We start from the raw sequence: 26,555 nt of genomic DNA, 5'->3' as shown, positions 1-26,555 counted from the left end.
TATAAACACCGTCCCTTATTAAAGCTCTATGAGCCAAAGTATGTTCCTGTAATTATTTATTTATTTTGCAGCTCAGTATTTTGCCAGCACCATGATTATTGTTGGTCTTTCTGTTGTTGTCACCGTTATTGTTCTACAATACCACCATCATGATCCAGATGGAGGAAAAATGCCTAAATGGGTAAGGTTTGGTTTTCTTTTACTTTCCATTGCATAAATGTCCAGCTCAGGGATGTGACAGAGTAGCTAGTGGCCCATGAATACCTTCTACTGTTAAAAACATATAAATTCTTCCCAGACATTTTGTTTGGAAAAGCAGTTTCACCAGAAATGAGGTGTCTAGATATATTCCATCTGGTTGGTTTCTTAGAAAACATTTGTATTCAAGAGAGAATGAATATACCTCTACTAACTTCTCTTATCCTTCAAAACAGCTACATGCAACTCAGGATTTTGTTAAAACCTAAATATATAAACAAAGGTGATTTTCAGATAAGCTCCAGATGGTAGAAGTGAACCAGGTAGAAGAACACAGTAAGATGCTGATGGAGATGAGAAATGCATGAAATAAACTACTCTTGAGGTGCAGCTGTGTAGCTGCTGCATACTTAGCTGCTGCCCAAACAAAAACATCCATAGCCTAAAAAGCATCTGTTAAAGATGGCTGTTAAAGTGGAATTTTCTCTGAAAATCCTGAACTTATATATCTCTTTTCAAGAGCATCTGTAAAGTCCAAAGAATTAAAGTATTTTTTTCTAAGCACATAAGACTTTTAAAATAATGTCCTTCTATGAGGGGTGGGTTTTACAGAGAACATTGTGCTGATATTAGATTACTACACACTGCTGTCATCAGCTAAATGTCCCCTCCTTTGACTTCACCCAGCTCATGGCAGCATCAGGCCTTTCTGAAGATGGAAAGATTTTTCTTCTTTTTTTCTCTCTAGAACAATGGGATATTATTATCCTTTACTAGCTGAAAAGAATGTGCATACAGCAGTACCCTGAGGATAAGAGATAATGAGATATTCCCTGGCTTGTCCTGGGGTGGAGAATTTAAAATAAATTTCAGTGAAGAGAATAAAAGGTAGATCTCTTTAGACATGTGCTTGCTGACCTAAAGGGGACAATGTTTAGTACTCAGCTAAACATCCTCAGAAAACAGAGTACTTGAGATTGAGGAGTGAGCTGTACTGTTGAGAAGCTGAAGTCTAACAAGCATTATTGGGCACTCATGGATTTTAGATCAGGCCTTCAATTAACAGAATATTATTGGAAATATTGAATATATATTCAAGCTCCTTCTTGGTGGAGCTTCATAGTGTAAAAAAAGTAATAGGACAAGATCTGTCTTTGGCTGGGATATTTGCATGCATCTAGTCTGAGTCAGAATAAATTGACCCAATCTAATATTAATTTCAGGAAAAAGTTTTCATATTACATGATACAATAATATTTCAATAGAACTCTGAAAAATAAATGCTGGAATGAGCTCTTAAATCTGATATAAATAAATTACAGAAGCTTTCATTTGAAGTGGAACAGTCTCTGGGTTTCCTGCATTTTGTGAAAGGTTGGAAAACAGTAAAATGATACACATAGATTAAATCTGCAAAGTGTTTTTTAAAAATCAAAGTAATTTTTCCATATTTTCTTCATATTATATCCAGATCTCTTTTTAAAATCCACTGTTGCTATTATGCTGTGAACATAATATGAGAACAGAGCCATAACATAAATCTATTATGCCGTGAACATAATATGAGAACAGAGCCATAAAATTCTAAGTCTCGGTGGTCCAGTCCAGTCCAAAATCTGTTTCAGCAGCCCCACCCAAACAGTAATAGATATGTATTTAATATTAGACCACAAACAAGAGAAAAATAATTGTAACTGTATTGACTACCATCTAAAGCAGTGTTATTAAGACTATTAAAAAGTAACTCTTATTCAGTAAGCGTTTGGTTTTGTCTAACCCATGTTTTTTAGTAAAAGTGGAAAAGGCTGCTATGTCACTGCTCAAGTGTCAGGAAGAATCAACACTATGGCCACTCCCATCAGAGGAAGGGGGAGTCCCAGTACTGATAGTCAGCCTGAGGCAATGAATATCACTGCTAGAACAAGAAAAGAACCCCAGTGATTGGTAAATTAATCAGCTGGAAAACTCCATCTCCATTTTCTAGAATGTGGTGCAGGCTTAGCAGACACCATGGTTCAGTCACCCCAGCTGCCTGAATACCAGCAGCACCAGAGACAGAGGCTGTGTGAAGAGATGCTTATTCTCAAAAATGTTCTTTCAGACAAGAATCATCCTTCTGAATTGGTGTGCTTGGTTTCTGAGGATGAAAAGACCGGGGGAAGAGAAAGTGCGTCCTGCCTGCCAACATAAACAGCGTCGCTGCAGCCTGTCCAGTGTGGAGATGAACACTGTGAGTGGCCAGCAATCCAGCAATGGGAATATGCTCTACATTGGGTTCAGGGGGCTGGAAGGGGTTCACTGCACACCCACCACTGATTCAGGTGTGATCTGTGGGAGGATGACCTGCTCACCAACAGACGAAGAAAACCTGCTGCACAGTGGCCACCCCTCTGAAGGTGACCCAGATTTGGCTAAGATTTTGGAAGAGGTCAGGTACATTGCAAACCGATTCAGAGACCAGGATGAAGAGGAAGCCATTTGCAATGAATGGAAATTTGCAGCCTCTGTAGTGGATCGGCTCTGTTTGATGGCATTCTCAGTATTCACAATCATTTGTACAATTGGTATTTTAATGTCAGCACCAAACTTTGTAGAGGCTGTGTCTAAAGATTTTGCTTAACTCCTAACTCAAACATGCTTCTCTGATTGGTATGTAGCAAATAAGAATGTGGGGTCTTTTGATGGCTTGTTTTTAATGAGTATAATGCTTCTCATTGTCTGCTTTCTTTTGCCCCCCCGCCCTCTGCTCCTGAGTTCCTTTTGGAAGAATGGCACCATTTCATAAAGGAAGCCAAGAGTTTCTCTCTGGGCTGTGTCTATGTAGCTCCTCCGAGCACTCTTTTGAGGAAAATGCCAAGTGGCTGCAAGTCCCTTCAGAATCACAGGGTATTGAACCACCACCTCTTACACATGTTCAAACTGGCTGTTCCAAAAAAAGAGGTAGGCAATGCCAGAAATGGCACTTCTTCCAGACTTTCTTATAAAGGATAGCACAGTCCATTTTATCTATTTGAATGAGTGATCATAAACACGTTTAGAAGAGTATTAAATCCAAATGGCTGCTCAAACAGAGAAATTACTTGTGTAGCTCTTCAGCCTCTCACTCACACCCTGTAACTCGCTCCATGCACTTTGCATACAACATATATTTTCAGGATTTTGAATTTGCCTGAGATACCAGAAACCTGAAAGTTGAGAGGACACACCGCATAACTTGTCCTTCATATCTTTCTGGATTTGACCTAGGAATTTGGCTTGAATTCTAAAACAGGCTTCACAGTAATAATTGCAGTGTTTACTACTTCTTCCTTCTCCCCAGAAAGGCATTATTTCAACTAATAACCATTTTAACTTTCAAAAAGAAGAATTCTTGATTTAAGATGCCTTCATTATCGCTTTAAAAAAACACAACCCCCATGCTTGTCTCTTCACTATTTACTGGATTCCAGTCAATGACTTGTACAGGATTAAGCATAAATGAAGACACTGAAGCAAAAAAAGCCATTAAACCCTGAGATCAAGGTTTTAATTTAAAAATTAAATGTTTGATCTGTTGTACGCTTAGCCTCTTATAGAACTCCTTTTGTTGAGTCACCGTAACACTGTCTTTACAAGAAAGCTGCACCTTTTCTGCTCACTCTATCATCAGATGAGTCCTAATAAAGCTTCTTGCTTCTGTTATAAACTATTAAATGTATAAATATCTATTTATATATACACACTGCAGATACATCCAAGGAAAGGTAAAAACTTAAATACAAATTTTCCCAAGTCTAGACAGACTTTTGCAAAGGCTAAACTAGTAGTTCAGCACTTTATGCTATTTTTGGTTCTGAAATTCTCTTGTCAAGATATGCTTAGTTTTGATGTCACTTTGATGTCTTAATGAAAAGGGCTGAGCTGAGAATACCAGGACCTGAAACTCTGTGTGTATAAAAGAGCTGAGAATTACTCCCTCACTGGCACACAAGTATTCCTAACCAGTGCTGTAAGTGGTAAAAGATGTGGGTGAGGATTACTTTAGCATTGGTTGCTTCCTTTAGCTAACAGAATCCGAATTTTTTGGCTGAGGTCTTCAGAGACACAAACAGAGGCCTGTTGTGGTACCATGTTTTTACTGTGAAATAAGTCCAAGGCCTCAGTTTATCTCTTAAGATGGATTAAAATAAAGTTGCTGTAATGCTTATCCTCCCTAAGTAACAATTTCCTTCTCAGAGTCTGCTCCCTTGAAAGCAGGAGAATCAAACTGCATGCAAAGCAAGCCCAGTGTCACCCCAGGTACCACTATTCACCTGATTTAACACCTTGTACAAGCACCTTTGTGCCTGAGATAGGGCAGGAAAAGTGAAAGGCAGGCAGGATATTTCTCAGTTTGTGAATTCTGTTTTCCTGAAGGTGCATTCCAAATCTCACATTTTAAAGATACAAGCAAAATATTCAAAACCTTCTTGTAAGTTCATCCTGAAACCATGTGTCAGAATTACTTGTGAAGAAGTTATGTTTTCAGGAACAACTATTAAAAATAAGCCATGTAATAATTCCTGCAAATAGTTTCTAGTTTATAGATTGCATATGAATGGGAAACTATGAGTGCAAACTCTGAAATGTGAGTTTTGTTCATTTGTGAATAACTGCACATATTGTGTGGCATGTGCTCCTCTTCTGGGTAATCTTTCTAGGCTAGGCTACCTGATGAGAATGTTGATTTGCATTGGTATTTTTTCCTGCTGCAAGCATCCCTAAATAGCTACGTAGAGTGTTCCATTTAGTCTTTGCAAAGTTTTGGGGTCCTCTTGGAGAACAGCTTTTCAAAGAAAAATGAAGACTTTTGAGGATTACCTTGCACAATGGGACACAACTATTGCACTCATAGTACATGATGCATGTGGTATAGAAAGCATGAGAGTCCCCCTCTTTCCACCCAAATCCGTTTGCAGTATCTGTGGAAATCATCTTTCTAAATACAGGAGGATGGAGAAAGCAAGCTACAATTTGACAGTAAACTTCATTTTCAGTGACAGACACGCCTACCCTTAAAAACTGGAGAGTTTGGCCTTATGTGAAGTCCTGCCAGAGTCTGTCCCAGGGAGTTGGTAAAACTGTCAGAGAGCTGTGGGTGCTGCCGAAGGGGCTGTGAGACACCAGCATTCTGCCCACACTGCCTTCCGCGCTGGCAGGGTCAATGCAAATGCACCAAGGGGACAAGGGAACCCTCGTTTTCCTGCTGTTGACACAACCTGTAAACATTTGGTAACAAGTTTATTACACATTTTAAATGTAAGTGACTCCTCCATTATGTTACTTGGCTCCTCTAAGTTAAATTTTCCTGTAACTGAGCTGAGCAAAATCAGTATGGTTCTTGTCAACTTGTGTGTGTCTTAAATATATTTGTGTATGCGCTAAACAATATTTTGATCTAAATGCTGTGAAAAAAAAATATTTACAATTCTGGGCATAAAGATGGAAATTAAATACTGTATACAGTATGTGTATATAATATTAAAGCTACATATTGATGGTAAAGACCTGTTATAATCTTAAAGATTCCAGATAGGGAATAAGAAGTGGTTTACCACAACTAAGCTATGACTTGCCTGACAAATTCAAAAGCTCACTCTAGAGCTCAGGTGTCATGTACAATACTATGTGTGAACAATGTATATTACTTTTTCTGTTTTTATATTGATATGTATTGAATATTTAAAAGATTTTTTAATATTCAAAAAAATTATTTAGGTGTTAATGCCAAAAAGGTTCCAAACATAAAATTTTAAAAACTTAGTTTTAAATACAGATAAATTATTTAAAAAGTATTTAAAATATTAAATTATTTTATATAGGAATTGATAATACTATGTAAGACTTTTTTTAAACATTTCTTTAAATTCTCTTTACATTCTCTATAGCTGCAGGATGTAGTCTCAGCTCAACTGTGACAATTCAATTCTTCACCTTCTTTAACAAGACAAGAAGGTAAACCAAAGCCCCAGATTTTCTTTCCTTTGTTTTACTATTTTTTACATTAAGAAACATTGCATAAAGGGCATTAGAAAAAGATGTTACATCTGTCAGGTACTGATGTCATATAAGCAACTTAATGCCTTTTCAGTCCAGTACAAATAAAAGACTTAGATCAAGAGAGTTTTGATTCTTTTTCATTTTGCTAACATGGAAAAAATGCAAGTGGTAGAAAACATGAATAGCCATAAAAGGAAGAAAGATGTCTTTGGTTATATCAATCTGGGATGACAGATTCTTTGATAATTAAATATAAATTCATATCCTCCAGCCAACCAGTCCCACAACAAACATATATTACTTCAGTCTTATATAAGCAATCAAAGTTAACTGAGAAAGACTGAAATACCATGTAAATTTTGTACTGGCCTCAATGCCAGTATTAATTTATTTTTTGAAGTTTAACACAGGAAAGAGAAAAAACAAATCCATACCAGCTGAATAAATAGTTGTTTTTGCCAGCTGAAAAGTTTGGTTTTTGGCTACTATTGAAAAAATATTTAATCAGCAGAACATCCCTCAGATGCAAAAGGATGTGTCAGTGTAGTTTCTTGCAAAGAGATGACTTGTCCTGCCCATGTGCTGAAATAACTTCCTTTCTTTACAACACCCTGCATAGCATGTGCCAGAAGTAAAAGATCAAGTGTTGCTGAACCCAAGACTTCCTTCTCCTCATGCTTCCCTAAGTAAGGAACAGCTGAAGAAGACCAGTTTGGTCCAGGGCACCACACGAGTGGCGTGCAACAAGCCTGCAGTTGTTACTGACTCCAGGCTGTCCCTGGGGAAGAGCTGCCGTGGTCACAGCATCAGATACTCAAGTGAGGCTTGTGCAGCTCACCCTGCCAGTGTGCCCCACCCTCCTCCAGTGCTGAGGAACAGGACAATCTGTGTCACATTTACTGTCAGACTTCAGCAAGTCCAACAGGTTCATCTTAACACACAGCAGGCAGGCTCTTGGCACTGTCCATGAACCCACCATCACTCACACTCCACCTCAGAAGCCTGAGTGGGGATTCAAATGAGCCCTGTGTGCTCCTGCTCTCAGGCACCTGGGTGCTTCAGATGCAGACTGGGAGTTGCTGGGGTTTAGGAGCTTTCTCATGAGCAGAGCCAATGCCATTGCACTCTGGGTGGCAATGGCCATCAGAGCACTGGGTCTTGTGGCTATAGAGATTAACAGTACCAGCCACCCAGTTTTAATCCTCAGTACATCAGGGTGTATTTTACTTCAAGAATACTGATTTCTTAGCCTAACCTCATCTTAAAAAGTCAGTAAATCTTAAATGGCTGCGAACACAATCTCCACATTACAACAAATCTAACCTGGTAATCCACCAGGATCTCAACAGCAGTACAACCACAAATGAAAGCCTTCTACTGTTATCTTTTTTTTTTTTTTTCATTTCTTTTTGTTACATTGCTCCTGCTGCTTAAGAGAAAATCTTAGCATTTATGTAACATTGATTTATGCTATTAAGCAATTGGAGCAATTTGCAGATGGTGGCATAGAGAGAGAATAAACAATACTCCTTCACGTCCCAATGAATACATTCAAAACTGCAATTTATTCACAGAAAATGAAAGTATTCTGAAGTAGTCTGAAATTTAGCATCAGTGTAAAGACATCACAAGTAAATCACTGGGCTTTCAGAACTGCAGTGACTTGTCCACGTAATGATTCCATACAGGAATAACAGTTTAAACTTGCAATTTGAGCTATCTACTTATTTTTACCTTAAAAACCCCCCAACAAAACCAAAACCCAGTAAGAATTTAACAAATGACATGATATAATTCTACTCTGGAAAATGTGTGCATTAGAATAACATCTGTAGAGGCTTTCCTCTTAGCTAAACAATTAAGGATAAAACCCAATGCCTCAGTGCCTATATAAGACAGAGAAATCTTTCTACTGAGTCTGAAATTCTGGGATCAAGACCACATTCAATCCAAGAAGCCTCACAGTTGTCATTTATGTATTAGTCTGATTCATGGTAGGTATGTAAATGAATAAGAATAAGCCCAATATTAAATATTGATATTAAATTGGGTTTAGGCTAAAAAAAATCCACATTTCAGAACAGGATATATGCACAACATCCCTAAGACAATATTATCTTATCTCTCAGTGTATATGTCTTACATACAGACATGAAATATTTCAATAATAACCAGTTCCTATAAAAGAATTCTGGTTTGAGATCGCTTTTGCTAGCACAGCACATTTACTGCTCCCTGTCCTTCTTCTGAATTCTGGCCACATGAAACCTAATCAGCAGACTATTTTGATCAGAAGAAATGTTACAGGAGTGACATCCAGAAATCCTGTGTAAGTTTTACACTTGACTTAAGTTTTCTGACTTGTCATCACAAAATCTGATGTTATTGTGCCAAGCTGTGCCAGAAGGAAGATGCCTCAATGGGAATTTCATGCCAGCCCTGCAGTGCACAGATGCCTGGGCAGTGGAGGAGGCCTTCCCAGATGGCAGCAGAGCAGTGGCAGGGCAAAGCAGCCTCCCCCACCCCTCCATGTGTTATGGAAAGGAAGTTCTCCTGGTTCTTCAGACTTAGCTCTGTACGAGGATACAGTGAGTATATGCTGCCTTTACTTATCAGCTAGCAGGATGTTATTTTGATGAGGTAACAATGTAAAATACTTGGGAATTACAGGTTGCAATACACAGCTCAATTGGTCATTTCTTAAGACCATCAGAAACTGTCTTAAACTGGACTAGGCTGAAACCAGGTTAACGATAAGGACAGTGGTTGTAGTTCTCTCTTCGTTTAGCACTTGTAAAACCTATAGAAGTTAATCTGCTGCATCTTTCTCTGCAGTCGAGGTTAACATTCATATCCCTGTTTGCAGTTAGCAAAGTGGTAACATTGCTCAATGACACTTTACATTTTTACACTGTCCATATTGTTTATAACCAAAAGGATCTTGCAGTGAAGAGATTAGAAACAAGGACAAGAAACCAAGGTATTGTACCTTTTAAAATAAACTGTGAAAGATAAAAAGGACATATGAAGGACTGGCAGAGGGTGAGTAGAGGCAGGTTTGTTATTATCCTCAGCAGAGAGATGTGACATCTCATCAGTACCACACCTGCACCCCAAAGCCCAGAAAGCAGCAGAGGCTCTTTGACCACCAGCAGCTGAGCACAGCCTGTGCTGTTTGTGCCAGGTGGGGCTGAGAGGGGACAGGTCCACACTGACTGGGGACAGAGCAGTCACACAGGGCCAGGCTTCAGTCTGAGTCCTTAACATACCTGTGCCTCATTTGTGATGACTGCACTTCATTTGATGACACATAGAGGAATGGGTCTAGAGCTAGTCATGGCTTGAAGCACCTTTTATCTAACTCAGAGAATTCCTCACTGTCCTCCCCTATTTCTACATACATATATAAAGTCTGCTCCTCCAGGGAAACAGGGTTGATATCAAACACATTCAAAGACTTAAACTTCTACAAAATATTCAGAGAAATCTATGTAGAGGAAATATCTATGTTGACTCAAAACCAGTATGGTTTCTGTTGCTAAAAATATACTGGAATTCCTAGTTTTCCAATAGGTTTCAGTTGCAGTAATATGCCAGAATTTTTATTATGCCAGCTGATAATGGAATGGGGGTAGCAACCTTCTTGTTGAAATTTTGAAGCAATCTGTGTGGGTTGAATGAGGTATAAGTGAAAACTCCTACGGCCAGCACAGCTTTTAGCCAAGCACATTGCAGCCTTTCTTTTAAAACAGCTCACTGTTCTTTGCAATCATTTAATGGATTGCTCCATGCACATAACAAAAGCCAACCCATAATGAATGGCACTGCAGACTAAGTGTCCAGCCATAGTTTTGAGAGGTTGGCTCTCTGCCCATTTATTTCCTCACACACTTTTCCCAGTGCATGAGAAAATATAATGTATACTTGGAGCAATAAAACTGGCAGAGTACAAATTCTGAGATTTGTGTCTCCATACATTTGCTTTATCATTTTAACAATAATCATGTATCAGTGTAAATAACAAAAGATTTAGCCCAGTATCATATACAAAACACATCTTCATGTTGCAACTTCTGCAAGTTCAAAACCTGTCCCCAGCTCCAAAGACCCAAAGACTAGTTGTATCATGTTTCTGCATGGCAGGCAGAGTAATAACAGCAACAGAAAAATGTTTTCTCCAAGATAAACAATGCCAGAACTCTGCATAAAACCAGTATTTGTCATCTTTCATATATAAACTTTATTTGGACCACTTGGGCTCAGAAATAGCTTCATTTACATACCAATTCTTTGACATTTCAGAGATGGCTCTTTTCATATCTCAATTTTCTTGTTAGTATGCAATGTGTTTGGTCAAAGAGCTTTCATTACTGACAATTTTCATACAGGGCCTTCTCCTCCAGTGAGGGTGGGGAATGTTTTCTCTTGAACAGAGCTAGTACAGAAACTACAATAGTCCTTCTGTTGTGTCATGAACTGCATGACTGATTTGGAAAAATAGTCTGGATTGGGGAGCACAATGAGGTTACAGGTACTCCTGTACTTTTCTCAGACAGCAGTAGCATTGATTTTCCCATTCACCTGATAGAAATAAAACACTTAATCTCATTCTTTCTTTGTTTACCTAACCCAGATGTGTATGGTACAAGCTTTGCTTAACTGTGGTAGTGAGAGTGAATGACAGAGATTATAGTCCAAATCATAATTATTTTTACAGGATTTTTTTTTTTAGGTTTTAACTGTCCTTTAGCCAAAATGTTGAAATCGCAGAGTAGCTAGAACCCAACACACGTTGAGAGCATACCAGAGCTAGAAAAATACATGTACTTAAGGAAGCTGTTGAAGCAAGATGCATTTTTCAACACCAAAGTAGTTCAAAGGAAACTGTAAAGCAGAAAATTTTCAGTTCCCACAGTGCAGAGGACTCAATTTGCTGCTCTGTGACAGAGCAGAGCACGAGCTCTTGCTGAGTCAGAGAGCTGCTGAAGCAGTAAGTGTGCAAGTGCTGGTCTGCATGCAGGCACAGGGAGTCGTGCTGCCAATCTCTGCAAGCCAATAATCCACAAGGAGCAGGAAAAGACTCAGCAGGACTTCAGTGAAAGCAAAAATTTGCAAGGGGGACAGTGTGCCCTTAGACAGACAGCAGCCCCCTGTGTTAAATGGTTTCTATCAAAACTTAGGAATACTATGAAGACCACAAGTTTACCAAAACCAATGTCCAAAGATGGGTGAAACTTTCAAGAGCACATGATGGATTTCCAGATCTCAATATTTTTCCAAGAGTTTGTCCAAGCAGGAAAAAGAAGGGAAGAAAGGTAATAGAATACAGTAAAGATAAAAAAATTAGCTTTCAGATATGGAACTTCCTGAAAAATTACATCTGCAAAAATGTTCAGCCAACAACCTCAATGATCACAGATTGCTGAAGAGTTACAAGAGTAACAATTGAGTTTGTGAGTAGGATGACAGGCTTGCCCCAAGAAACCTATCCAAACATTTTGGCAAAATATCACTTAAATTATCAGGAGGTCTTTTAGGACCTTTTTTTGAATATTTCTTCAAAATATTGCACATATGACTGTGCCTAATACTGATTAAGCAATTTCTCCTTATTTTACTGAAAAGCTTGTGTAAGTTGCTAGGCAAAGTGACAGGCCTCTGATTCTGCAGACGTAACAAGCCAGTATCAAGGAAGATGCCCCTCCTGGAGGGGACGCAGCATGTAATGCTGTAATGAGGGACTAAAAGCACTAGAAGCCTGAGAAATACTGGCTATCACTTTGTAAACAGTTCTCTTTAGTGCTTGTGTTTGGGGAAGAAAATAATCCTGTCCTTCTCTGCAGTCCTGCAGCAAGCACAGACAAGCTCTTTGATGACAGCAATTCAACTTCCAGCCTGGTGTACCTGCTCTTCCTCCTTTGGCTTCACTGCAATTGATGGACTAATATGGCCAAACATGACTTGTAATTACACACAGATTCATAGAAAACCTGCAAATGAGTCCTGGTGGTGTTTATTAGCTCCTCATACTTCCTGTCAGTGAGTCAGTGGCATTTGTATTTAAAAGGGCAGCTGCTGGGCTACCAAACCTCCGACTTTATCTCTGGGAAAACACTTTTAATTTCTGATGAGAATATTCTAATGAAGTACAGTAGGTGCACTGATACAAATGGAGTGTCAACACCTTCATATAAAAGAAAGGGGTTGAGTTTGACTTCATATAAAGCTCTCATAACTCTCAGCACATTGTTTACAGGCAGAACAAGTGAGTAGGAGTGCTCCTGCTTCCAGAGAAGAGCTATAGTATAATAAATTTAGCAGAGACCGATTACTGACTGACTTCCAGATACTACTGCATTATAAATAGCTGACTTTATGCTACTAATTTATTACTGTAAGCTAAGTAGTGTATGCATGACAGAAATTTACTTGTTTATCATAATGTTGGGGACACCAGTTGATTTCACCAGGAAAGGATGAAGGCTGGGGATATTTTTAAATACCTTAGTGTAAAAATACAAATTTTCATTAAAAAGAGAAATGGGATTTTACTATTTCCATGTGGAATACCACATTGCATGTGAAAGAAACCTCATGAGGGTGGAACAATATGGCACAAGTGCACTGTTACTAACCTGAAAATGTCTGTGACCTATGCATGTGAAATATTAGCATCAAGAACACACTTAAAACATCTAGAATGGGGGGGTTTTATCAAAATATGAATTATTTATAGCATAGAATAAGTTGGTATTATAGACATACAAATATAATTTGGACAGTAACAACTACATTTTTACCCTGTGTAAATTCTGCCTGTAGCTACAGCTGCATGCTCCATTTCTATGCTTCCCAGCTGCCAGCAGTCTTTGCTGGAGTGCCACATCTGTGCAGACTCCCAGTGCTGACTCACCCAAAGTGGAAATGGCCCAGTCAGCTCTCAGCTCTCACAAAAGGGTTGCACAACCGAACAGGCAGCACCTAACAAGACATGCCTGGAGCTGCAGTTACCAAAGTGTGCTGAAGCTATCAAGGAAGTTGGAAGAAAGGCTGGGGAAGTACATAAATTTCAAATTAAATGACAGACTAAACACTACAGTATGACCCAATCTGCTTTTGGAATGATCTTTTTCTTTATTTTATCATTGCAGGAATTTTCTTGTGACTTATCTGAGTTACACCTAGCCTTGTGCCTTCCAAGAAAGCACCAGGGTCCCCTACTGAAAAGAATTGTGAAAATTCAACTATGAAAGAGCTGTGGAGCAGGATTAAGGCTATTATAGGTCTTTAATAACCACAGGATGTCAAGCATTAATACTGAGAGATATCAGCAGGTAAGAGAGACAATCTTCCTTCAGGAGCTACCAAGGTTATTATGAAAAGCCTTGACCCCAGCCAACCCTCCCTCCCTCTCCTCCCACTCCAGTAATTATCTCAAATCAACAGGACAGTGAATTTAGCTTGTGAAGTTAACAGGTCTTCAAAAAGGCCACTATTAGTCTGTCCAACAGCCTTCAGTTTGCTTTGTGTGTGTCTTAATGAGTTTCCTGTTTTGGCAATTACAGAGTTGGTTAAATGGTACCTATGTGACCTGGCAAATGAAAATCTGTAATTGTTACATTTTCCTCATGTAAGAAAAACAAAATTAACATTTCTGAGACAGAAATCTCTATTTCTATGAATATAAATCTATTAATATAATTCTTCAGTTTAAAAAAGCAGTTTACATGATCCTGAACAAGTTTTATATGTTCTGCAAACTTCTAACATACTCCTCATGTATCCATGCCTGTAGTATTTACTTCACAGTAGCATCTGGATTTTATTGTGAAAATATGAAATTCTTCAGATGTTAAACTCTTTCCCTTCCAAAATTTGTCTTTTTAAGTTCAAATTTATCAATTTGTAAGCACCTGTACTTGAATTTTATCACAAATTCCCATCCTCAGGGTTCTTTAAATAATTCAGAATTTATTCCTAAACTCAGTGAAAGCATAGTATCTATCTATGGACTTAACTCCTTTAGATTTTCTGAGCTTTCCAGGTAATTGGAAAAGAAGGGAAATATGATTATATCAAAAATGTCAGTTTTAAAATTGCATTGACAGGAAAAATCTTAAGCCTGGAGGTGGTCTGCCCTGGGGAAAAGAAAAAGGAAGGTAGTGAGTCAGGTTTTTAATTTCTTTAAAGCCATAATTATCCTGGGCATGAGAAATAAGTTAGGAACATGGGTTCACTTCTTTGAAGAACTAATACTACACAGCACTCTGTAAATTTGTAAATACAATTGTAAAAATGCATTCAATTCAATTTATAGCTTATATATTGACTGTCTATAACTTTATACATGCACATTTTTCTATTAAAAATGTAATTTTATAATATTTTGAGTATCACAGTATCATCACAGGAACTTTCAAGACAAAATAATTACCTTCTTTCAACCCCATGACTAGTACTGCAAGAAGTATAAAAGTAGTATTATCTTGAGACTTTTTTTGAAATTTATTTTTTAGCAAATGTTCTCTAAATCCACTATGAAGCTTGTATTGCTAACCTCATTCTGTCTTCCAAAAGGGTATTTCCCTGGAAAATTGCATAATCCTAAATAACAGATGAAAAAAGCAAGGCAAGGAAAATCTTTGGAGGGATTCAGTTCTTAAACTATTCTAATTAAAAATTTTGCAAGCAGCTTAAACAAAATATACAGTGGCTTTTAAATGACAGCCTCACTTTGGAGAAGCAAGTTAATTCCAAGATGAGGGATGGTAAAAGGATTAAAGGGCACAAGGCAGAATTTAAACTGCAGTAGGGCTATTAAATTGACCACGGGATTGAGATTATACTTTCTAAAGCCATTAATGCTGAAAACTCTCACTGAGTCTAATGGAGGTTGGATCCATGTCTTCCTGAAAAAAAAGGCAACTTCCTGCACAACTTCATTCTGAGGAAGTGCAAAGCTTTAAACCACCAGAGCCATCTGAAAAAAGACAAATGTCTGTCCCTACAGCAGTCTGTGGAGAACATGAACATAAAAGCACATGGCGACCTGATTAGTTTTTTTAAGTTTGGTGGGCAGAAAAAACATTAATTTGCTGGCACATGTACTACGGAGATCCTGCAAACAGCCAAACACAGGCCTAAAGCCTTCTGGTGCCATCCTCCTGCTGGGCATGTGACAGATGTCGGGGTGGTCTCTTCCCTTTCTCCAGTACTCCTCTTTCTGCCATTCTTTCAAGCAGAATTTGTAATCCTAAAACATTCCTGGAAGGTCCTACCAAGGAGTGCCATATTTAGAACTAATTGCTACACTAAGGGCTTGGAAGAAGGAAACATGAGCTGGAGAGAAAATAGCAAAGAACACACAGGGGAGTGACATCCTACTGAAACTGTGGGATTTGAATTCTGCAGATCTACAGAAATCTTAATCTGGTTGAATATATACTACTGATGTGAATGAGTGGATCCAAGTAGTAACTTTACTAACATATCTGTACCTATTATGCCTTCAGGAAAATTACCTTTGAATACATGTTCAAGATAACATCTAATAGTATATTAAAAACAGACAAAACGGCCACAGCTATAACTAATCATAAGAAAAAATAGACAGTGGTCTCCTAATCTACATAGCTTTACACTATTCTCAACTAATCTAAAGCTCATATAGTATTTATCAGGTACCATAAACTAATCACCATCTACAGATACAGATATTAGGGAAACACAAATTAGTGATAATGTAACACCACCTTATTTTTATAGATATTCCATGACCCCTGGAAGCTTTGGGAGGTTAACTGCTTATGAAATTTTTATATGAAGGTGTACACGTATTCATAGTACATGGGGTTTTTTGTTTTTGTCAGACAGCTTAATGAGAGGACACTTCCTTGGGCAGAATTGGATAAGGAGCCTATATGTGTCTGCTGCTTTCCTCCTGCTGTATTTACTGGCTTGCAGATTTAAACACATAAATGGAGCATGGGAAAACAGCCAGCTGGAGACTTGGCACCACATTGTGTGCTATTGGGTTTTCTGGTTTTCTCCTTCTTATACCAGCAATGTGGACAGTTCATGAAGAGCCAGACTTCACACAAATGAAGAAAAAAACCTTTTTGGATCCTAAATGTAGACTGTATTATGGACACTCATGTTTTGGTATATGCATTAAGATATTCAAAAGACTGAGAAAAAATACTAAGAATAATCACATGCTTTAAATTAAAACATCCTTTTGTTTGAATCAACAAAGCAACATCAGGGATAATCAAAAAGACACCACAGTAACAGGCTCTGCTCACATATTTTTATGCCTGTTGACCCTGGAAAACACATCATAGCTGTTAGATATAGACAGATCCAGCTGTCTATATCTAGACAAGAAGCATCATATGTCAATGCTTTCAATTTCCTACTCATCCATGGATGATGGAATCTATCAGGAAGTCTATTTTGAGACCACCAAGGGCAGGGTGAAGGCTGGCTGTATTATGGAGATACACTGAGGTGCAATCTCCTAAGTGGGGATGTGCTGTAAAGCACACACTCTCTTTTTTCCACTGCTTCTTTCCTAAAGGACTGACATATCAGCACTACAAATGCAAGCAAGCATCACAAGTGGCTCAAGTTAACTGGGTATTAAACTTTGCATCCCAGTGCCTCATTACAACAGCACATTCCATACCTGGGACTTTCTTTTTCACAGACCACTGCTACAGAGCTGTGTTACTGATACTTTTTAATCTACTATGCTACCTTTTTTGAAGTGTCTGCAGTAAAAAAAATCAGAGCAATCTCTTGCATGACTACTTCTTACTATGAAAAATATAATTTGCATTTTATAGCTATGGAATAATTTTCAGGAAAGGGTTCTTCTCAGTTACTTAAATATTTAACAGACTCTAGATCCTCTTTCCAGCAGTTTTTCAGTCAGCTGCAATTTTCTCATAATTAAGATAAAGCTATGGCTGAAATGTATGGATTTGTATAATTACAAACACGTTTGCTGGCACTTCCCTTTACAAGATAGGTAAGGGAATGATATTTAGGAAGACTTCGCTTTTCTTATTTTTTTTTAAATACATAACTCATATCAAGTATACTAAAAACACCACCCACTACTATACCAGCAGTACCAGAGTGAAAGTCACAGTGTTTAAGGCCATAAATGTCACCCAACCACACAGCCTTACCCTCTCTATGTCACATCCCATTGACACTAATGTTACTGCCTTCCCCCCCGCCCCCCCCGCCCCCCCCCGCCTTTCTTTCTCTTTTCCCCTAAAGGAGATTCATCACAGATAGTCTAGGACTGAAATTTTGGTTTTAGCTGCTCAGGTTAGAAATGCATTTAATTTTTGCTGTGTTGTAAACCAATTTTTCTATCAACTTAAAAGAGTTAAGTGTTTCTCTGTTACTGAAGGTCAATGAACTTTTGATGTCTTGCTTACTTGAAAGCACTATTCACAGTGCAGAATAATAAAGATTCTGCTCTTGTTTGGATCATCTTCTTCAAGTCTGAGGGCAAGCTTCCTTGAAAGAAGGTCTGCCAGGACACAGCACTTCAGATTAGTTTAATTCAAGCACTAGGAGTGAGTTTTCATCCATCACAAGTGCCAGCTGGATTATCCACCTGTTTATTCAATGGCTATCAACACTCACTGTAGTAACTACTCCTCCCTCAGCCCCACTGCTGTGTGCACAAGAACACAGCAGAGAGAATCTCCTTCAAGAACAGATTGAGCTCATTGGAACCTACTGATGACTCCAATTAATTTCTGATTTTTGCCCCCAAATCCTACACTACATTTCCGCTTCCAGATAAAGACACACTAACCAGAAATATTTTAATAGGTAAAACAATTACATTGACCTTCAGGATTGATTTTTGGGAAACTTATCAAGGAATGAGAAATGTATTTAAATCAAGTCTAGTTAATTGCAACAGAAGACAAATACCAAATTGTTAGTATTCCTGCCTCCCTGATATCCCTTTTGAGAGACAGGGAGGAAGGAAAAAACCTGCCAGACCTGTCTTCCCTGAAATGAATCACCTGTTTTAGATCAGCAGAGTAAGGTTTCATCTACTGTAGGGGTGATTATAAAAAAACAGATAAATGAAATTTGACAAATTAGATCTTATGCTTCAGAAGGTAAAAGTCACTGAAGAAATCAATAAAACAATGCCCCTACAATGCTACTCCCACTTGCAGCATCAGGCTGTCATTTATTTCTTTTGGTAATACTGAAATTGATTGAAGCTGAGTGTAGGATGCACTCCTGAGAATAAAATATTTGTAAACAGAAGGTTTTTATTTCATTATAGAGCTGTTAGACCTGGAACACTGGACAGATTCCAATCTATGTAATTACATTCAGTCTTTCTAAATTCTCTCTGCAGCCTTAATTGGAAATGATGTTTTTCTTCATTTCCTCTCCTGTATTATGGTTCCACCACAGAAATGTCTGCACTTGATCAAAATTACTTTTTATGGTCAGCATAAAGGACAACTTGGGCAGCAAGGATAGAAAAGAGTTGCTATAAATGAAAAAGTGACAGAAGACTTTTCAACAGGTCCTTACAGACTCCTCTCTGATGAAGAACACCAGGAAGAAGTGCACTTCTCTTGGTGTCTGAAGGTAGATTAGATTCTCCTCATTTTCTAAATCAGTTGTGGAGTATCTCCAAAAATCTTACTCCTTCTCTTGTTAAGTGCTAAATCAACTGCTGTAGCCTCCCACACTAATAACGGAGAATTCATACTTTGTTCTTAATGATCTCTGTATTATGTGTGATGATTAATTGTATCAAAGTTAAAAATTGCATACAAATCCAAACTAATCTCATTAATAGGTACTGTACAACTTCCTAAAGATTTATATTTAAGTAAAACTAGCAATGAAATAATCTTACACTGAATTAGCTAAGTATCTTTTCCTTCTCAGGCCCTTCAATCTGAAACAGATGTCCAAGCACATGTTTACTTTTCAGAAATCATGCAAGAAGACTGGAGTGTTCCCACTCACCAGTAATACAGATTTTCAATAACTTTTTTTCTTTATTTTAAAAGAAAATACAGAAAATAAAAGTGAGGTGTTCTCCATTTCCTGCTGAGAGGTCACAGGAATATATTCACATATGCAATCCCCAAGGTGCCAGACTCCTTCTAAGACAGAAGTTCAGAAAGACAAATTGCTCAACAAGTTCCCACAAACATGGATCTCTTTACAGCACTCGGTAGTGTCAGTTATAAACAATTCTCTCATTTATTACAAAGCTGCCAACAGAAAAGCAACAGATTTTCCACAAATCATGAGACTGAATGTTCTAACTGTCTTATGGTGTTGATATATTTGTGTATGTGCACATAAATAAAATGATATACGAATATATAAAAACTTGTAATTGTTTAGTAGTCATATAAACCAGTATATACATAACTAAAGTGTTAACCATAAGCATAGGAATCCTACAATTCAACTGATTTAACCTTCATGCTACAATATAATTAAAAAGAAAAAAGATTGAAGCTTTCCTCACTTAGCATTCAAATATCTTCATAAAATAGTATGATACATTTTCATCCTTTAATTATGCTACAGATCTGATGCATGAGCAAGGTCTAGCATTTCATCTTCCAAGGTCACTTAAATGTTATATGATTCTCACTTAGACTATACAGACAACATGAGTACAAGAACTTTTCTGTTTAGAGACAGAAAGAACTTGATCTGACTACAAGTGACTACAAAATCTTCCCCTGGTTACTTTCCAAATGGAGGAAAATCCCAAATCTTTCCCAATGGAGGAAAGAAAAGAACAATATAAGAACATATACAAGAAAAATAAGAAAAAACAATATAGGATGAAAGAGGAAAAGTAAAACACTTTACACTTCAGCTTCACACTGATTTGTTGCCTTAAAAAAAAAGTCAAATGGTTCAGCAAGTGCAGAACTTGAAGAACAACTTGACCACATATAAAATACAAAATCTCAACATTTTCTTGACTGATTCATGACCATATATATTCCAATATATCCCAAATTCTCTGCAAACATCAGGGAAAAAAAGAATAGAAATGAAATTGTTAATATTGTTGGTTTTCAGCATCACAGGATGGTAATGCCCCACAAACATGAATGCATTCATCCTCAAAACATCCTCTAAATGTTCTCACACCTCATGAGCACATCACTACACTCCTGGGAATTTCACTCTATCATCAAAGAACCAGTGACTCAAAATGGCTGCTATCAGCCATTACAGCTACAGGATCAAAAGCAAGGTGGATGATCCTTCTTTTTTTTGCCAGAATTTATGAGGATGAAGCTGGCCTTAATCAAGAGGATTAACAGCTCTCTTTGTATTGGTGGGAAAAGACAGCAAACATAGCATGAGGTTCTCTTCAGTCTATTTGGCTAGAAAGAATATGATTAGGACACATGGACCCAAGTAACAAATTTGCAGTAAGTTAATACAGGGAAGAAAGAAAAGCCTAAGGATATCAGGATCCAGTGAAGACAGCAGGAGACAGCAGGGTACAGACAGCAGCTCCTCATCCTAATCTAACAAGACTGATGAGCCAGATGGCAACTGTAAATAAAGTATCAAAGAACTCTAAGAGAAAATGAGATTCCATTGCAGCTGGAATCAGGTTTACAGAAAAGTAGCATGGAGACCAAAGGGACAGTGGCAGATACTGTACTCATGAGGAGAACAATGACCTTTGTTGCAGTGAGCTCTTCAGTGCCTCAACCCAGCTTGTTCTATTTTCAGCCTCCGTCAAAAATTTCAACTCTTTGACATTCATTCTGTAGGGGGAATGGCCTCCTACTTACCCTATTAAATTTAAAAAACTCAAAGAATAAATAACAGAAAGCACCAGAAAAGATATGCTACATTTTAAATTGACAGTGAAGGATATAAACATGAGACTTAAATTATGCAGCACAGTGAACAAATCCAGATCAGTGCTGGCTTCAATAGTGCAGTACTAATGTAGTGCTGCTTTAGACAGAGCCACTGCAAGTGTTTTAAGATTCCCACAACTGCTGGCAGTTATCTGCTCAGAACAATTACATTTCACAAAATACAAACCCAGTACATCCAAAGAAGAGAGTACTTACTCCTAGAATCCCATAAGAGAAGAGAGCATTGAAAGAAGGGAGTTCCTTTGCTCTCAAATACAAGTGAGTGTTACAGTCTTTACAGGATGGCAGAAGTCTGTGTTTTTATGGAGAACTCCAAATGTGAATTACATTAAAAGGCTTGTAACTATCATCAACCATAACATCAGTCCTTTTACTCAAAGCCCCTCACAGCTAGCTGAAGATTCAACTCTCCATAATTTTAATGTTCTCCTACCTAATCTTTAATCTATCACTATCAGGGTCACTGCTCCCTGGGAGGGTGAGCAAGGCAGACAGCTTTGTATTTAGCTCTAACAGCTAAATAAATCTTACTCTAAATAATTTTATTTCAAACACTGAAAAGCTGTTCTGGTGTTTAATGACATGCAAAGGAATTTGGGTATCACATTTTAATAAATAAAAAACTTTCAAAGCATGTTTATAGATTTGATAGAAAACATTTTGATTCTGAATTACAGCTTGTTGAATATGGGTCATTATTAAAACAATAAATCCCTTTGATCCTGATTGGATTTAAACCATGTTAATTGAAGTTCCTCTCCAGTGATGAGCATCCAGATACCATTAATTTCTGAGTAACACAGAAGCATTCAGAAATTACTACTACATAAAAAGTATTTTAGGTCTTTTTATATTTATACAATTTTAGTCCATATCTATAGCATTTTCATGCAAAGTGCATTTATTAATGAATTCATAGAGCTAATTTACATTATTATTTCTGAATTAAAGTTCAGATCCATTTTCACCATTCTAGAATGTGTACACTTTAATATAAAATGTGATCCTATCCCAGATGAAACCTGGACAGTCTTGCATAATATTTCAAAATGCCAACAGAGAAGACCTATTCCTCACTATTACTTTGAAAATCAAGTACCTAATCTGCATTTCTGCCAGATAATATTAAAATTGGCTGTTTGTGAGCATCAGATAATTCTTAATTAACTCCCAATACTGCATAAATGAATTCTTCACTGTTTGTGCATTTCTAAATAGGTCTGCATTATGACCTCAAAACCAAGAAGTGCGAATAGAAATCTGATATCAGCTCCTTAAAGAGCAGAACAAACTACTCAATATTCTGGTGCTCCTGCAGTTTGATCTAATACTCAGTGAATCGTAGGAATGACATAATATTAATTATGGACATATTTTGCTTCATTTATTTATGCTTCATTCAAAAGTTAATGTTTAAGAAACAAACCCCTCATGCTTAATTCTCTTTCAATTTTTTGCTAATTATCACAGCAGGAGGAATTCACATTTAAACCAAATCAGATGGCTCCTACTGTTTGCAGCCTCTCAAACATGTGTTCTGTTTGTAATCTGTACTTAAAGCAGGCTAAAAGGTCATCTTTGTATAAATTCAGGCTTCTAACACCAGACTATTTTATTAATTTTTATTGTGAATGACATTCTCTCTCATCTGGATTGAACTTTACTAGAAATGAAGAATGCACCTCCTCTCCATACAGAACTTGTTCTACCATCCTTCCCTGTGGAAGAGCCCAACCAGAGCATCCTGCTCTGTATGGAATGGATGAATCCATAGGCACATACGAAGAGACAGACCTGATGCTCCCCAGCCAGTGCAATTCCTCACAGTTGCAATGGAATCCCTTCTCCAGGGAAAGCTCAGTACCGAGGGCAGACTCATCAAGCTACTTGGAAATGCCCTGTGGAGAAGTCTCTCTGGTTACTTTGAGAGGCTCTGGGATCAGCTTCATAATAACTCCAATGTGTGACATACCCTCAAATCCTGGTTTTACACATTGCTACATCTGTAAACTGCTTACACCTGAGCACAAGGGCTCTGCGCCCTGCTGGAACCATCCATCAAGTGAATGTAGTTATTGATTTAGACCATAGGGTTATAAATCTGACTGGAAACAGAGGCAAGTATTCATATAGACACCAGGGACACAGATAGAATCCTTTTGCTAGCAGTCGTTAAGCTACTTATACCAAACCTTCCCCCTCTAATTTAAGAGCCAAATTACTAGGCCATGATTTTAGGGATGAACAACAAGGGCACTCACACTATGGCATAATCCATCCCATATTAACTCCTTTCTTCAGAGAACAAGAAAGCATCAAAGCAGTGACCTAGTGATGTACCAGAAACATGAGCAGCACCCCATCATTTTAACACAACTGCAGTACCTCTTAATTGGTCAAAGGCTCATGGCTGAAACATTAATGTTTTTGTTCCCCCACTATTGTAAAATGTAATAAACTAGGATTTTGTTTCTTTTCTTCCCTCTTATGAATATTATCTCTACTTTTGGAATCAAACAATTGATCTAGTGATATCTTCAGAGACATTATGTGAAAGTCTGTTTCATTCATGGCTATCTGAAAAGACAAACAAGGATCAAACGTTTAAATTTTTTTCCCCTTTGGTCAAGTTAAAACAATTTTTCCTATAACTTTGAACAGTCACCTTTTTATGTTAAACTGCTTTCAAATAGTTGGCAGAGACCTGTCTAAATAATGCACTTGCTTACTAAAGTATAATGGTTGAATGCAATGACTGCATCTAACACAAGGACAATCAGTTCCAGAAGAGGCTGTGCTGCCTCTGCATCCTTTCCAAAGTGTCAGAAAGAATTCTTGGCTAAGGTTTTCAAGAAACTTCTCAACTAAGCTGGGCTATCTCAGAGCTCAAGACAGAATTTTGAAGTCTTCCCAAAGTTCAGCAAGTAACAGAGCTAAAACAGAAAGCCCACGCTACTTTCTCCTGAGAGCATCTAGCTATGAAGACAGAGAGGAAAACTAAAACAGAACAAACCCCTTCTAAGCAATTAAACACAAAGAAACCCCATGATACAATCATCCCTAAACAGCTGAATGGCAGTTTAATAACACAACCAAAGTCTTTTGCTGTAGCAGCATGGGGTTTAGATGGTGGATGCTGCTACCTATTTCCCAATAAGGATCTCCTGTGGAAAAGCTGCCTGGGTAGGCATTCAGGCAAGGCAGTTCAAGTCCAGACACCACACTCACCACAGCTAGCTCAGCCAAGAGAGGCAGAAGGGCCTTTTGTATGATAAATTCCAGCCAAGGTTTATTCCAATATCCCAAAGGGAAGTCAGGGACAAAAGACCAAGGCATGTGGTGTGCACAAGGTTAAGCATGGGGTCAGTGGCCCGTGGTCTGAGGGCACAGGGGTGGCACAAAGGGCAAGCAAAGGGCATTGGCTTACAGGGAAGATGGGGCCAGCCACCCCAAGCAGTGAGGAAACAGGGAAAGGAGAAACTACTAGAATTTGGGACATATGGGGAAAGGAACAGGGTTGATTCATAGTGTTGCACAAGGCTCCATGGGAGAAGTATTTTCTTTCAGCCTGTGTGAGGACTCTGTGGTATATTCTTCCAAAGCAAGGCCCTGGGGATTTCCGTGAGGGGTTCAAAGGATTCCACATTTTGCAACTATTCCTGTTGAAGTCTATGTACTAAATCTTCAGCTAATATTGATGCATGAGCATAATTTATAAATTTCTCCTGAAAATATAGGAGAATTCCATCAGCTGTTTAAGAAACATGTTCTGAGGCTTTAATTTTACACTTTGACAGCAAAGAAAAAATTTGTACACTCACATGTATATGTGAGTATATAAATTTATGCATGCATGCATATATATATATATATATATACACTATATAAACACACATACATAAAATAATATATACACAAACATACACTGGACTTTTAATGGTCCTTTTCTCTCTGTCTGCATCTAAATATACTTCCCTTGAAGCTTGTATCCAAGCCCTTTACTGTAAGTATTCATTTTATGAAAGAAACTACAGACTTGCAGAGGTATATTAATATTGATAAGCCCCTCAAGCTGCTGTTCTTTGCAAGCAACCAGCACAAACAGGCACACACAGCACATCTCATCATTATGCTACAGATGTGCATTAGGGGAACACAAGAAAAGTCAAAAGCAGTATTTTCTTCTCCTACCACATAAATTATCAGTGTATTCCAATATTCTGGAAATTTATGCTAACCCCAGAATGCACCAAATAATCTTCATCTGCCCTAGTTAATAATTTGCAACTCTGAACACATCAGCACCAAGAATAGCAGCATTATTATTAACTATGCAGGGAGAAAAAAATTACCATGTATTTATTTTAATTCAATCCTTTTGTTTATATTCAAATTTTGCCATTTGAGCACAAGAAAGCCACTTTCTAAACTCTGTACCTTGGCAGGTAGTAGAACTGATCTGGGCAAAGACCAGTGTCTCTCCTAATGTACATACAGGAAAAACATTGTATGTTTTTGCCCTATTCTTCCTAATAGAAAATTCCTAGAATCAGGCAGATTTCCTTTTGGAGTTACAGCTGCTCAGTGTTGACTTGCTCATCTCTTGTGTTTGGTTTGGAAACAAACTGAACTTTAGCCTGCCCGGCTTGGAAAAACCAATGGAAGCTACTGGGTTTTGTTGTGGATGGTCACACAGAGACAAGATTCCCAACAAAAGACACAGCCTTCAGTGGCTGTAAAAATGCCTGTTGTTGTTGAAGCATAGGACAAGATCCACATCTCCAAATATTTTATTGTCACAATAGTCAATATCTAGAGATGATGCTGTAGGTGGTATGGCTTGGCTCCACTCCCCTAGCTCAGTCACAGGAATTCCACAGTGGTTTAAAATTATCCAGTCTTCAAGCATGGAATTTATGGAAACAAGAATTCTAGCCCCAACAGTCTCCCCATCAGTAGAACATATGAACTATGACACAAGGTCTTTCTTAACCTGTCTTGGTCAGGTTTTGGGAACTGTGCTGATGGCTCTGGATTACGGAGCATAACAGCTCCCTGTGGAGGGCAGGGCTGCAGGCACTAAGCTTTGAAAAGGGGAAAACCAGATGCAATTGCTACATCACAAATAGTCTGGTATCAAATAGCAGCTCTCAGTCCAGGGCTACCCTCATTAAATTGGGTCACCCTACTCATGCCATCTGTGCCCACTCCATCTTGATCCTTACAGAAATTCTGTCACTGCTTTTTTTCCTTCTTAGCCCAAGCAGAAGCAGGAAGAAAAGCTCTGGAGACAATTCCCTTCAGGTGTAAGACATCAACACCCTCCATGGTTTGGCAATAATTTCACTTGTGGTATCATTCACTTTTTCTAGGAAGTTTCACTAAAAAGCTCCCAGTCACTCA

At 38.0% G+C, this 26,555-nt stretch overlaps 1 protein-coding gene and 1 long non-coding RNA gene across 3 annotated transcripts in view; both read left to right on the top strand.

Moving 5' to 3' along the window:
* The window catches only part of LOC110471410 (neuronal acetylcholine receptor subunit alpha-7), a 35,011-nt gene extending 28,676 nt beyond the window's left edge, over window positions 1-6,335 (top strand). The window contains exons 9-11 of one of the 2 annotated variants that reach the window (XR_002465589.3): window positions 72-181; window positions 2,300-3,138; window positions 5,214-6,335. Coding sequence is in view for 1 of the 2 variants with exons in the window: in XM_021532028.3 (XP_021387703.1) it covers window positions 72-181; window positions 2,300-2,818 (629 nt within the window). In the remaining variant the exon portion in view is untranslated. Of the gene's footprint in view, window positions 1-71; window positions 182-2,299 lie in introns of both variants that reach the window. The other variant, XM_021532028.3, reaches the window with a different exon arrangement.
* A 2,340-nt stretch (window positions 6,336-8,675) lies between these two features.
* LOC110471409 (uncharacterized) overlaps window positions 8,676-26,555 on the top strand; it is a 66,462-nt gene continuing 48,582 nt past the window's right edge. Inside the window, exons 1-2 of the long non-coding RNA XR_002465588.2 lie at window positions 8,676-8,804; window positions 13,368-13,550. This is a non-coding gene — a long non-coding RNA (uncharacterized LOC110471409). The remainder of the gene's footprint in view (window positions 8,805-13,367; window positions 13,551-26,555) is intronic.

The sequence above is a fragment of the Lonchura striata genome, chromosome 11 (assembly GCF_046129695.1).
Source record: "Lonchura striata isolate bLonStr1 chromosome 11, bLonStr1.mat, whole genome shotgun sequence".
In the NCBI taxonomy this organism is placed as follows: domain Eukaryota; kingdom Metazoa; phylum Chordata; class Aves; order Passeriformes; family Estrildidae; genus Lonchura; species Lonchura striata.
Note: the sequence above shows the minus strand (reverse complement) of the source record. Positions and strands in the feature narration are given on the sequence as shown.